At 53.6% G+C, this 13,027-nt stretch overlaps 1 protein-coding gene across 7 annotated transcripts in view; it reads right to left on the minus strand.

Moving 5' to 3' along the window:
• Window positions 1-13,027, minus strand: part of ANKAR (ankyrin and armadillo repeat containing) — a 356,791-nt gene that overhangs the window by 139,835 nt on the left and 203,929 nt on the right. For all 7 annotated transcript variants that reach the window (XR_010181859.1, XR_010181860.1, XM_063932915.1 and 4 more), the window contains one exon: window positions 11,698-11,817. Coding sequence is in view for 5 of the 7 variants with exons in the window: in XM_063932915.1 (XP_063788985.1) it covers window positions 11,698-11,817 (120 nt within the window). In the remaining 2 variants the exon portion in view is untranslated. The remainder of the gene's footprint in view (window positions 1-11,697; window positions 11,818-13,027) is intronic.

Genomic DNA, 13,027 nt, shown 5'->3' on the forward strand with positions numbered 1-13,027 from the left:
CCCAGTGACACAACATGGCTGTACTAAGCAGGGCCCTGTAACTAAGGCGTGTGATCTCTGCCCTCCCAGTGACACAACATGGCTGTACTAAGCAGGCCCTGTAACTAAGGCGTGTGATCTCTGCCCTCCCAGTGACACAACATGGCTGTACTAAGCAGGGCCCTGTAACTAAGGCGTGTGATCTCTGCCCTCCCAGTGACACAACATGGCTGTACTAAGCAGGCCCTGTAACTAAGGCGTGTGATCTGTGCCCTCCCAGTGACACAACATGGCTGTACTAAGCAGGGCCCTGTAACTAAGGCGTGTGATCTCTGCCCTCCCAGTGACACAACATGGCTGTACTAAGCAGGGCCCTGTAACTAAGGCGTGTGATCTCTGCCCTCCCAGTGACACAACATGGCTGTACTAAGCAGGACCTGTAACTAAGGCGTGTGATCTCTGCCCTCCCAGTGACACAACATGGCTGTACTAAGCAGGCCCTGTAACTAAGGCGTGTGATCTCTGCCCTCCAAGTGACACAACATGGCTGTACTAAGCAGAACCCTGTAACTAAGGCGTGTGATCTGTGCCCTCCCAGTGACACAACATGGCTGTACTAAGCAGGGCCCTGTAACTAAGGCGTGTGATCTCTGCCCTCCCAGTGACACAACATGGCTGTACTAAGCAGGGCCCTGTAACTAAGGCGTGTGATCTCTGCCCTCCCAGTGACACAACATGGCTGTACTAAGCAGGGCCCTGTAACTAAGGCGTGTGATCTGTGCCCTCCGAGTGGAACAACATGGCTGTACTAAGCAGGGCCCTATAACTAAGGCGTGTGATCTCTGTCCTCCCAGTGACACAACATGGCTGTACTAAGCAGGGCCCTGTAACTAAGGCGTGTGATCTCTGCCCTCCGAGTGGAACAACATAGCTGTACTAAGCAGGGCCCTGTAACTAAGGCGTGTGATCTCTGCCCTCCGAGTGGAACAACATGGCTGTACTAAGCAGGCCCTGTAACTAAGGCGTGTGATCTGTGCCCTCCCAGTGACACAACATGGCTGTACTAAGCAGGGCCCTGTAACTAAGGCGTGTGATCTCTGCCCTCCAAGTGACACAACATGGCTGTACTAAGCAGGCCCTGTAACTAAGGCGTGTGATCTCTGCCCTCCCAGTGACACAACATGGCTGTACTAAGCAGGGCCCTGTAACTAAGGCGTGTGATCTCTGCCCTCCCAGTGACACAACATGGCTGTACTAAGCAGGGCCCTGTAACTAAGGCGTGTGATCTCTGCCCTCCAAGTGACACAACATGGCTGTACTAAGCAGGGCCCTGTAACTAAGGCGTGTGATATCTGCCCTCCGAGTGACACAACATGGCTGCACTAAGTAGGGCCCTGTAACTAAGGCGTGTGATCTGTGCCCTCCCAGTGACACAACATGGCTGTACTAAGCAGGACCCTGTAACTAAGGCGTGTGATCTCTGCCCTCCCAGTGACACAACATGGCTGTACTAAGCAGGCCCTGTAACTAAGGCGTGTGATCTCTGCCCTCCCAGTGACACAACATGGCTGTACTAAGCAGGCCCTGTAACTAAGGCGTGTGATCTCTGCCCTCCCAGTGACACAACATGGCTGTACTAAGCAGGGCCCTGTAACTAAGGCGTGTGATCTCTGCCCTCCGAGTGACACAACATGACTGTACTAAGCAGGCCCTGTAACTAAGGCGTGTGATCTCTGCCCTCCCAGTGACACAACATGGCTGTACTAAGCAGGCCCTGTAACTAAGGCGTGTGATCTCTGCCCTCCCAGTGACACAACATGGCTGTACTAAGCAGGCCCTGTAACTAAGGCGTGTGATCTCTGCCCTCCCAGTGACACAACATGGCTGTACTAAGCAGGGCCCTGTAACTAAGGCGTGTGATCTCTGCCCTCCCAGTGACACAACATGGCTGTACTAAGCAGGCCCTGTAACTAAGGCGTGTGATCTCTGCCCTCCCAGTGACACAACATGGCTGTACTAAGCAGGGCCCTGTAACTAAGGCGTGTGATCTCTGCCCTCCCAGTGACACAACATGGCTGTACTAAGCAGGCCCTGTAACTAAGGCGTGTGATCTGTGCCCTCCCAGTGACACAACATGGCTGTACTAAGCAGGGCCCTGTAACTAAGGCGTGTGATCTCTGCCCTCCCAGTGACACAACATGGCTGTACTAAGCAGGGCCCTGTAACTAAGGCGTGTGATCTCTGCCCTCCCAGTGACACAACATGGCTGTACTAAGCAGGACCTGTAACTAAGGCGTGTGATCTCTGCCCTCCCAGTGACACAACATGGCTGTACTAAGCAGGCCCTGTAACTAAGGCATGTGATCTCTGCCCTCCAAGTGACACAACATGGCTGTACTAAGCAGAACCCTGTAACTAAGGCGTGTGATCTGTGCCCTCCCAGTGACACAACATGGCTGTACTAAGCAGGGCCCTGTAACTAAGGCGTGTGATCTCTGCCCTCCCAGTGACACAACATGGCTGTACTAAGCAGGGCCCTGTAACTAAGGCGTGTGATCTCTGCCCTCCCAGTGACACAACATGGCTGTACTAAGCAGGGCCCTGTAACTAAGGCGTGTGATCTGTGCCCTCCGAGTGGAACAACATGGCTGTACTAAGCAGGGCCCTATAACTAAGGCGTGTGATCTCTGTCCTCCCAGTGACACAACATGGCTGTACTAAGCAGGGCCCTGTAACTAAGGCGTGTGATCTCTGCCCTCCGAGTGGAACAACATGGCTGTACTAAGCAGGGCCCTGTAACTAAGGCGTGTGATCTCTGCCCTCCGAGTGGAACAACATGGCTGTACTAAGCAGGCCCTGTAACTAAGGCGTGTGATCTGTGCCCTCCCAGTGACACAACATGGCTGTACTAAGCAGGGCCCTGTAACTAAGGCGTGTGATCTCTGCCCTCCAAGTGACACAACATGGCTGTACTAAGCAGGCCCTGTAACTAAGGCGTGTGATCTCTGCCCTCCCAGTGACACAACATGGCTGTACTAAGCAGGGCCCTGTAACTAAGGCGTGTGATCTCTGCCCTCCCAGTGACACAACATGGCTGTACTAAGCAGGGCCCTGTAACTAAGGCGTGTGATCTCTGCCCTCCCAGTGACACAACATGGCTGTACTAAGCAGGGCCCTGTAACTAAGGCGTGTGATCTCTGCCCTCCAAGTGACACAACATGGCTGTACTAAGCAGGGCCCTGTAACTAAGGCGTGTGATATCTGCCCTCCGAGTGACACAACATGGCTGCACTAAGTAGGGCCCTGTAACTAAGGCGTGTGATCTGTGCCCTCCCAGTGACACAACATGGCTGTACTAAGCAGGACCCTGTAACTAAGGCGTGTGATCTCTGCCCTCCCAGTGACACAACATGGCTGTACTAAGCAGGGCCCTGTAACTAAGGCGTGTGATCTCTGCCCTCCCAGTGACACAACATGGCTGTACTAAGCAGGGCCCTGTAACTAAGGCGTGTGATCTCTGCCCTCCAAGTGACACAACATGGCTGTACTAAGCAGGGCCCTGTAACTAAGGCGTGTGATATCTGCCCTCCGAGTGACACAACATGGCTGCACTAAGTAGGGCCCTGTAACTAAGGCGTGTGATCTGTGCCCTCCCAGTGACACAACATGGCTGTACTAAGCAGGACCCTGTAACTAAGGCGTGTGATCTCTGCCCTCCCAGTGACACAACATGGCTGTACTAAGCAGGCCCTGTAACTAAGGCGTGTGATCTCTGCCCTCCCAGTGACACAACATGGCTGTACTAAGCAGGCCCTGTAACTAAGGCGTGTGATCTCTGCCCTCCCAGTGACACAACATGGCTGTACTAAGCAGGGCCCTGTAACTAAGGCGTGTGATCTCTGCCCTCCGAGTGACACAACATGACTGTACTAAGCAGGCCCTGTAACTAAGGCGTGTGATCTCTGCCCTCCCAGTGACACAACATGGCTGTACTAAGCAGGCCCTGTAACTAAGGCGTGTGATCTCTGCCCTCCCAGTGACACAACATGGCTGTACTAAGCAGGCCCTGTAACTAAGGCGTGTGATCTCTGCCCTCCCAGTGACACAACATGGCTGTACTAAGCAGGGCCCTGTAACTAAGGCGTGTGATCTCTGCCCTCCCAGTGACACAACATGGCTGTACTAAGCAGGCCCTGTAACTAAGGCGTGTGATCTCTGCCCTCCCAGTGACACAACATGGCTGTACTAAGCAGGGCCCTGTAACTAAGGCGTGTGATCTCTGCCCTCCCAGTGACACAACATGGCTGTACTAAGCAGGCCCTGTAACTAAGGCGTGTGATCTGTGCCCTCCCAGTGACACAACATGGCTGTACTAAGCAGGGCCCTGTAACTAAGGCTTGTGATCTCTGCCCTCCCAGTGACACAACATGGCTGTACTAAGCAGGGCCCTGTAACTAAGGCGTGTGATCTCTGCCCTCCCAGTGACACAACATGGCTGTACTAAGCAGGACCTGTAACTAAGGCGTGTGATCTCTGCCCTCCCAGTGACACAACATGGCTGTACTAAGCAGGCCCTGTAACTAAGGCGTGTGATCTCTGCCCTCCAAGTGACACAACATGGCTGTACTAAGCAGAACCCTGTAACTAAGGCGTGTGATCTGTGCCCTCCCAGTGACACAACATGGCTGTACTAAGCAGGCCCTGTAACTAAGGCGTGTGATCTCTGCCCTCCGAGTGACACAACATGGCTGTACTAAGCAGAACCCTGTAACTAAGGCGTGTGATCTCTGCCCTCCCAGTGACACAACATGGCTGTACTAAGCAGGACCTGTAACTAAGGCGTGTGATCTCTGCCCTCCGAGTGACACAACATGGCTGTACTAAGCAGGACCTGTAACTAAGGCGTGTGATCTCTGTCCTCCCAGTGACACAACATGGCTGTACTAAGCAGGGCCCTGTAACTAAGGCGTGTGATCTCTGTCCTCCCAGTGACACAACATGGCTGTACTAAGCAGGGCCCTGTAACTAAGGCGTGTGATCTGTGCCCTCCCAGTGACACAACATGGCTGTACTAAGCAGGGCCCTGTAACTAAGGCTTGTGATCTCTGCCCTCCCAGTGACACAACATGGCTGTACTAAGCAGGGCCCTGTAACTAAGGCGTGTGATCTGTGCCCTCCCAGTGACACAACATGGCTGTACTAAGCAGGGCCCTGTAACTAAGGCGTGTGATCTCTGCCCTCCCAGTGACACAACATGGCTGTACTAAGCAGGGCCTGTAACTAAGGCTTGTGATCTCTGCCCTCCCAGTGACACAACATGGCTGTACTAAGCAGGGCCCTGTAACTAAGGCGTGTGATCTCTGCCCTCCGAGTGGAACAACATGGCTGTACTAAGCAGGGCCCTGTAACTAAGGCGTGTGATCTCTGCCCTCCCAGTGACACAACATGGCTGTACTAAGCAGGGCCCTGTAACTAAGGCGTGTGATCTCTGCCCTCCGAGTGACACAACATGGCTGTACTAAGCAGGGCCCTGTAACTAAGGCGTGTGATCTCTGCCCTCCAAGTGGAACAACATGGCTGTACTAAGCAGGGCCCTGTAACTAAGGCGTGTGATCTCTGCCCTCCCAGTGACACAACATGGCTGTACTAAGCAGGGCCCTGTAACTAAGGCGTGTGATCCCTGCCCTCCCAGTGACACAACATGGCTGTACTAAGCAGGGCCCTGTAACTAAGGCGTGTGATCTCTGCCCTCCCAGTGACACAACATGGCTGTACTAAGCAGGGCCCTGTAACTAAGGCGTGTGATCTCTGCCCTCCCAGTGACACAACATGGCTGTACTAAGCAGGGCGCTGTAACTAAGGCGTGTGATCTCTGCCCTCCCAGTGACACAACATGGCTGTACTAAGCAAGGGCCCTGTAACTAAGGCGTGTGATCTCTGCCCTCCGAGTGGAACAAAATGGCTGCACTAAGCAGGGCCCTGTAACTAAGGCGTGTGATCTCTGCCCTCCGAGTGGAACAACATGGCTGTACTAAGCAGGCCCTGTAACTAAGGCGTGTGATCTGTGCCCTCCCAGTGACACAACATGGCTGTACTAAGCAGGGCCCTGTAACTAAGGCGTGTGATCTCTGCCCTCCAAGTGACACAACATGGCTGTACTAAGCAGGCCCTGTAACTAAGGCGTGTAATCTCTGCCCTCCCAGTGACACAACATGGTTGTACTAAGCAGGGCCCTGTAACTAAGGCGTGTGATCTCTGCCCTCCCAGTGACACAACATGGCTGTACTAAGCAGGGCCCTGTAACTAAGGCGTGTGATCTCTGCCCTCCCAGTGACACAACATGGCTGTACTAAGCAGGGCCCTGTAACTAAGGCGTGTGATCTCTGCCCTCCAAGTGACACAACATGGCTGTACTAAGCAGGGCCCTGTAACTAAGGCGTGTGATATCTGCCCTCCGAGTGACACAACATGGCTGCACTAAGTAGGGCCCTGTAACTAAGGCGTGTGATCTGTGCCCTCCCAGTGACACAACATGGCTGTACTAAGCAGGACCCTGTAACTAAGGCGTGTGATCTCTGCCCTCCCAGTGACACAACATGGCTGTACTAAGCAGGCCCTGTAACTAAGGCGTGTGATCTCTGCCCTCCCAGTGACACAACATGGCTGTACTAAGCAGGCCCTGTAACTAAGGCGTGTGATCTCTGCCCTCCCAGTGACACAACATGGCTGTACTAAGCAGGGCCCTGTAACTAAGGCGTGTGATCTCTGCCCTCCGAGTGACACAACATGACTGTACTAAGCAGGCCCTGTAACTAAGGCGTGTGATCTCTGCCCTCCCAGTGACACAACATGGCTGTACTAAGCAGGCCCTGTAACTAAGGCGTGTGATCTCTGCCCTCCCAGTGACACAACATGGCTGTACTAAGCAGGGCCCTGTAACTAAGGCGTGTGATCTCTGCCCTCCCAGTGACACAACATGGCTGTACTAAGCAGGCCCTGTAACTAAGGCGTGTGATCTCTGCCCTCCCAGTGACACAACATGGCTGTACTAAGCAGGGCCCTGTAACTAAGGCGTGTGATCTCTGCCCTCCCAGTGACACAACATGGCTGTACTAAGCAGGCCCTGTAACTAAGGCGTGTGATCTGTGCCCTCCCAGTGACACAACATGGCTGTACTAAGCAGGGCCCTGTAACTAAGGCGTGTGATCTCTGCCCTCCCAGTGACACAACATGGCTGTACTAAGCAGGCCCCTGTAACTAAGGCGTGTGATCTCTGCCCTCCCAGTGACACAACATGGCTGTACTAAGCAGGACCTGTAACTAAGGCGTGTGATCTCTGCCCTCCCAGTGACACAACATGGCTGTACTAAGCAGGCCCTGTAACTAAGGCGTGTGATCTCTGCCCTCCAAGTGACACAACATGGCTGTACTAAGCAGAACCCTGTAACTAAGGCGTGTGATCTGTGCCCTCCCAGTGACACAACATGGCTGTACTAAGCAGGGCCCTGTAACTAAGGCGTGTGATCTCTGCCCTCCCAGTGACACAACATGGCTGTACTAAGCAGGGCCCTGTAACTAAGGCGTGTGATCTCTGCCCTCCCAGTGACACAACATGGCTGTACTAAGCAGGGCCCTGTAACTAAGGCGTGTGATCTGTGCCCTCCGAGTGGAACAACATGGCTGTACTAAGCAGGGCCCTGTAACTAAGGCGTGTGATCTCTGTCCTCCCAGTGACACAACATGGCTGTACTAAGCAGGGCCCTGTAACTAAGGCGTGTGATCTCTGCCCTCCGAGTGGAACAACATGGCTGTACTAAGCAGGGCCCTGTAACTAAGGCGTGTGATCTCTGCCCTCCGAGTGGAACAACATGGCTGTACTAAGCAGGCCCTGTAACTAAGGCGTGTGATCTGTGCCCTCCCAGTGACACAACATGGCTGTACTAAGCAGGGCCCTGTAACTAAGGCGTGTGATCTCTGCCCTCCAAGTGACACAACATGGCTGTACTAAGCAGGCCCTGTAACTAAGGCGTGTGATCTCTGCCCTCCCAGTGACACAACATGGCTGTACTAAGCAGGGCCCTGTAACTAAGGCGTGTGATCTCTGCCCTCCCAGTGACACAACATGGCTGTACTAAGCAGGGCCCTGTAACTAAGGCGTGTGATCTCTGCCCTCCCAGTGACACAACATGGCTGTACTAAGCAGGGCCCTGTAACTAAGGCGTGTGATCTCTGCCCTCCAAGTGACACAACATGGCTGTACTAAGCAGGGCCCTGTAACTAAGGCGTGTGATATCTGCCCTCCGAGTGACACAACATGGCTGCACTAAGTAGGGCCCTGTAACTAAGGCGTGTGATCTGTGCCCTCCCAGTGACACAACATGGCTGTACTAAGCAGGACCCTGTAACTAAGGCGTGTGATCTCTGCCCTCCCAGTGACACAACATGGCTGTACTAAGCAGGCCCTGTAACTAAGGCGTGTGATCTCTGCCCTCCCAGTGACACAACATGGCTGTACTAAGCAGGCCCTGTAACTAAGGCGTGTGATCTCTGCCCTCCCAGTGACACAACATGGCTGTACTAAGCAGGGCCCTGTAACTAAGGCGTGTGATCTCTGCCCTCCCAGTGACACAACATGACTGTAGTAAGCAGGCCCTGTAACTAAGGCGTGTGATCTCTGCCCTCCCAGTGACACAACATGGCTGTACTAAGCAGGCCCTGTAACTAAGGCGTGTGATCTCTGCCCTCCCAGTGACACAACATGGCTGTACTAAGCAGGCCCTGTAACTAAGGCGTGTGATCTCTGCCCTCCGAGTGACACAACATGGCTGCACTAAGTAGGGCCCTGTAACTAAGGCGTGTGATCTCTGCCCTCCGAGTGACACAACATGGCTGCACTAAGTAGGGCCCTGTAACTAAGGCGTGTGATCTGTGCCCTCCCAGTGACACAACATGGCTGTACTAAGCAGGACCCTGTAACTAAGGCGTGTGATCTCTGCCCTCCCAGTGACACAACATGGCTGTACTAAGCAGGGCCCTGTAACTAAGGCGTGTGATCTCTGCCCTCCGAGTGACACAACATGGCTGCACTAAGTAGGGCCCTGTAACTAAGGCGTGTGATCTGTGCCCTCCCAGTGACACAACATGGCTGTACTAAGCAGGACCCTGTAACTAAGGCGTGTGATCTCTGCCCTCCCAGTGACACAACATGGCTGTACTAAGCAGGCCCTGTAACTAAGGCGTGTGATCTCTGCCCTCCCAGTGACACAACATGGCTGTACTAAGCAGGCCCTGTAACTAAGGCGTGTGATCTCTGCCCTCCCAGTGACACAACATGGCTGTACTAAGCAGGGCCCTGTAACTAAGGCGTGTGATCTCTGCCCTCCCAGTGACACAACATGACTGTAGTAAGCAGGCCCTGTAACTAAGGCGTGTGATCTCTGCCCTCCCAGTGACACAACATGGCTGTACTAAGCAGGCCCTGTAACTAAGGCGTGTGATCTCTGCCCTCCCAGTGACACAACATGGCTGTACTAAGCAGGGCCCTGTAACTAAGGCGTGTGATCTCTGCCCTCCCAGTGACACAACATGGCTGTACTAAGCAGGCCCTGTAACTAAGGCGTGTGATCTGTGCCCTCCCAGTGACACAACATGGCTGTACTAAGCAGGGCCCTGTAACTAAGGCGTGTGATCTCTGCCCTCCCAGTGACACAACATGGCTGTACTAAGCAGGCCCTGTAACTAAGGCGTGTGATCTGTGCCCTCCCAGTGACACAACATGGCTGTACTAAGCAGGGCCCTGTAACTAAGGCGTGTGATCTCTGCCCTCCGAGTGACACAACATGGCTGTACTAAGCAGGGCCCTGTAACTAAGGCGTGTGATCTCTGCCCTCCCAGTGGCACAACATGGCTGTACTAAGCAGGCCCTGTAACTAAGGCGTGTGATCTCTGCCCTCCAAGTGACACAACATGGCTGTACTAAGCAGGCCCTGTAACTAAGGCGTGTGATCTCTGCCCTCCAAGTGACACAACATGGCTGTACTAAGCAGGCCCTGTAACTAAGGCGTGTGATCTCTGCCCTCCCAGTGACACAACATGGCTGTACTAAGCAGGCCCTGTAACTAAGGCGTGTGATCTGTGCCCCCCGAGTGACACAACATGGCTGTACTAAGCAGAACCCTGTAACTAAGGCGTGTGATCTCTGCCCTCCCAGTGACACAACATGGCTGTACTAAGCAGGGCCCTGTAACTAAGGCGTGTGATCTCTGCCCTCCCAGTGACACAACATGGCTGTACTAAGCAGGCCCTGTAACTAAGGCGTGTGATCTGTGCCCTCCCAGTGACACAACATGGCTGTACTAAGCAGGGCCCTGTAACTAAGGCGTGTGATCTCTGCCCTCCCAGTGACACAACATGGCTGTACTAAGAAGGGCCCTGTAACTAAGGCGTGTGATCTCTGCCCTCCCAGTGACACAACATGGCTGTACTAAGCAGGGCCCTGTAGCTAAGGCGTGTGATCTGCGCCCTCCCAGTGACACAACATGGCTGTACTAAGCAGGGCCCTGTAACTAAGGCGTGTGATCTCTGCCCTCCCAGTGACACAACATGGCTGTACTAAGCAGGGCCCTGTAACTAAGGCGTGTGATCTCTGCCCTCCCAGTGACACAACATGGCTGTACTAAGCAGGCCCTGTAACTAAGGCGTGTGATCTGTGCCCTCCCAGTGACACAACATGGCTGTACTAAGCAGGGCCCTGTAACTAAGGCGTGTGATCTCTGCCCTCCCAGTGACACAACATGGCTGTACTAAGAAGGGCCCTGTAACTAAGGCGTGTGATCTCTGCCCTCCCAGTGACACAACATGGCTGTACTAAGCAGGGCCCTGTAACTAAGGCGTGTGATCTGCGCCCTCCCAGTGACACAACATGGCTGCACTAAGCAGGCCCTGTAACTAAGGCGTGTGATCTCTGCCCTCCCAGTGACACAACATGGCTGTACTAAGCAGGGCCCTGTAACTAAGGCGTGTGATCTGCGCCCTCCCAGTGACACAACATGGCTGTACTAAGCAGGGCCCTGTAACTAAGGCGTGTGATCTGTGCCCTGGTTCAGCCATGTTGTGCCACTCGGAGGGCACAGATCTCAAGCGCATGGATCACTTACTGGTTTATAGCCCACTTCTTCATATTTAATGTCTCTCCATCTTTATAAAAGCCGATGGTCAGGAGGCAAATAGAATTATATTTGGGTATTAGGAATTATGCTGGAATAACTGCATATAACATAGCCTGCGCCCACAACAGTGTGAGACATGGCGGACAATGGGCAGTCACCTGGGAAACACATCTGCAGGCGGCAGCTGCTGATTTACACTTATACTGTATATAGCAAACACAGTCTGTATCCTAACCACACAGGGCCGGATTCAGGGCAGGACACAACGCCAATATCACGCTAATGGTCAATGTTTTTCAACTACTGTAAGTTGATATAAAGTCGCACAGCGCCTGCGTCTTATGGTGTGAGTGTACGGAGTCACAGGACTCATTGTGACCCAGTCTCAGAAATGTATTTAGCGTTCCTGTCTAAAGACTCAGAATAAGCCCCACAAGCTCATACAAGAGAGAATGGCTTGATCAGACATGGTATGTATGGTATGGGGCCACTGATGGAAGCCACGGACACTACAGTGGCCAGTCTACACCTGCGTATAAGATGACGGTACCTGGTCAGAGTCATACAGAAGATCTAGAACATCAGGGTATGTAAACCCTTCCAGGTGCAAGCGATCCTGCAGGCTGGCGTTTCTCAGGACGATACAAGCCAGGGTACAGCCCACTTCCACCTGCCACAGTAGTTACATGGAGACAAGAAAGATAAATCATTATATTTAGAAAAGAGATAAAAGATGGGATTTAAACAATTAGACTTAAGCACAAACTATTGGCTGCATGCCCGTTACTCACTTTGGGGCTGGTTTAGGGTTGCATGTAAAAACGTGGCCTGAGCGTACATGCAAAAATAGAAGCGGCTGTAGTCAGGTTATGCTCTGATGTACAGATGAGGCTGACATATGGATTCACCAACATCATCAACCCCGTGATAATGGTGACTGTGGTATCGTCACTGTCTAAGCAAATAATTAACACCCCCCTCCCTTCCCCCGAATAAATAATCAGCACCAGCAGCTATAGCAGGGGGAGAACCAGTGAGCGATTCCTCTGAGAATATGGTAACAACCTACAGGCTGGGCTGGTCACCTTAGTACAGGGAGACCTGGAGCATGGGGTGCTGCTGTCATACTGTGACCCAGCTCTGCTCAGCACTGGCCTGGAGCCCCTACGAGGATAGGGCCCACAAATATAACACGCGCCTGTGGCCAATCAGGGGATCAGGGTCTGATCGGCTGAGCGCATACGGCAGATATGTGTATATGGAAAATTATCTTCTTGCATGTACCGTTTTGCTGTGTGTTTAATGATAGCTGTGGTTCCACAAGCTCTGGTGACTGCCATCGGCTTACAGGGTATATTGTTTCACAGCTGACACTAGATTATTAAGGGATAAGGTTATGTTACCGGCGGTCGGGAGACCGCCAGTCACTATACCGGTGGTTGGAGCCCGCCGGTCACTATAACGATACCGGGATCCCGAAGGCTGAATAGCAAGTGCACTAGGGGCACCTGGAAGACTCTCAATGGGGCTTGTGCTCTCTGGGGCTGCTGCGCTCTAGGGCTGGTGCTCTCTGGGGCTGGTGCGCTCTAGGGCTGCTGCGCTCTAGGGCTGGTGCTCTCTGGGGCTGGTGTGCTCTGGGGCTGGTGCGCTCTGTGGCTGGTGCTCTCTGGGGCTGGTGCGCTCTAGGGCTGGTGCTCTCTGGGGCTACTGCGCTCTAGGGCTGGTGCGCTCTGGGGCTGCGCTCTGGGGCTGGTGCGCTCTGGGGCTACTGCGCTCTAGGGCTGGTGCGCTCTGGGGCTGCTGCGCTCTAGGGCTGGTGCTCTCTGGGGCTGGTGTGCTCTGGGGCTGGTGCGCTCTGGGGCTGGTGCTCTCTGGGGCTG

This window comes from Pseudophryne corroboree, chromosome 7 (genome assembly GCF_028390025.1).
Source record: "Pseudophryne corroboree isolate aPseCor3 chromosome 7, aPseCor3.hap2, whole genome shotgun sequence".
NCBI lineage: Eukaryota > Metazoa > Chordata > Amphibia > Anura > Myobatrachidae > Pseudophryne > Pseudophryne corroboree.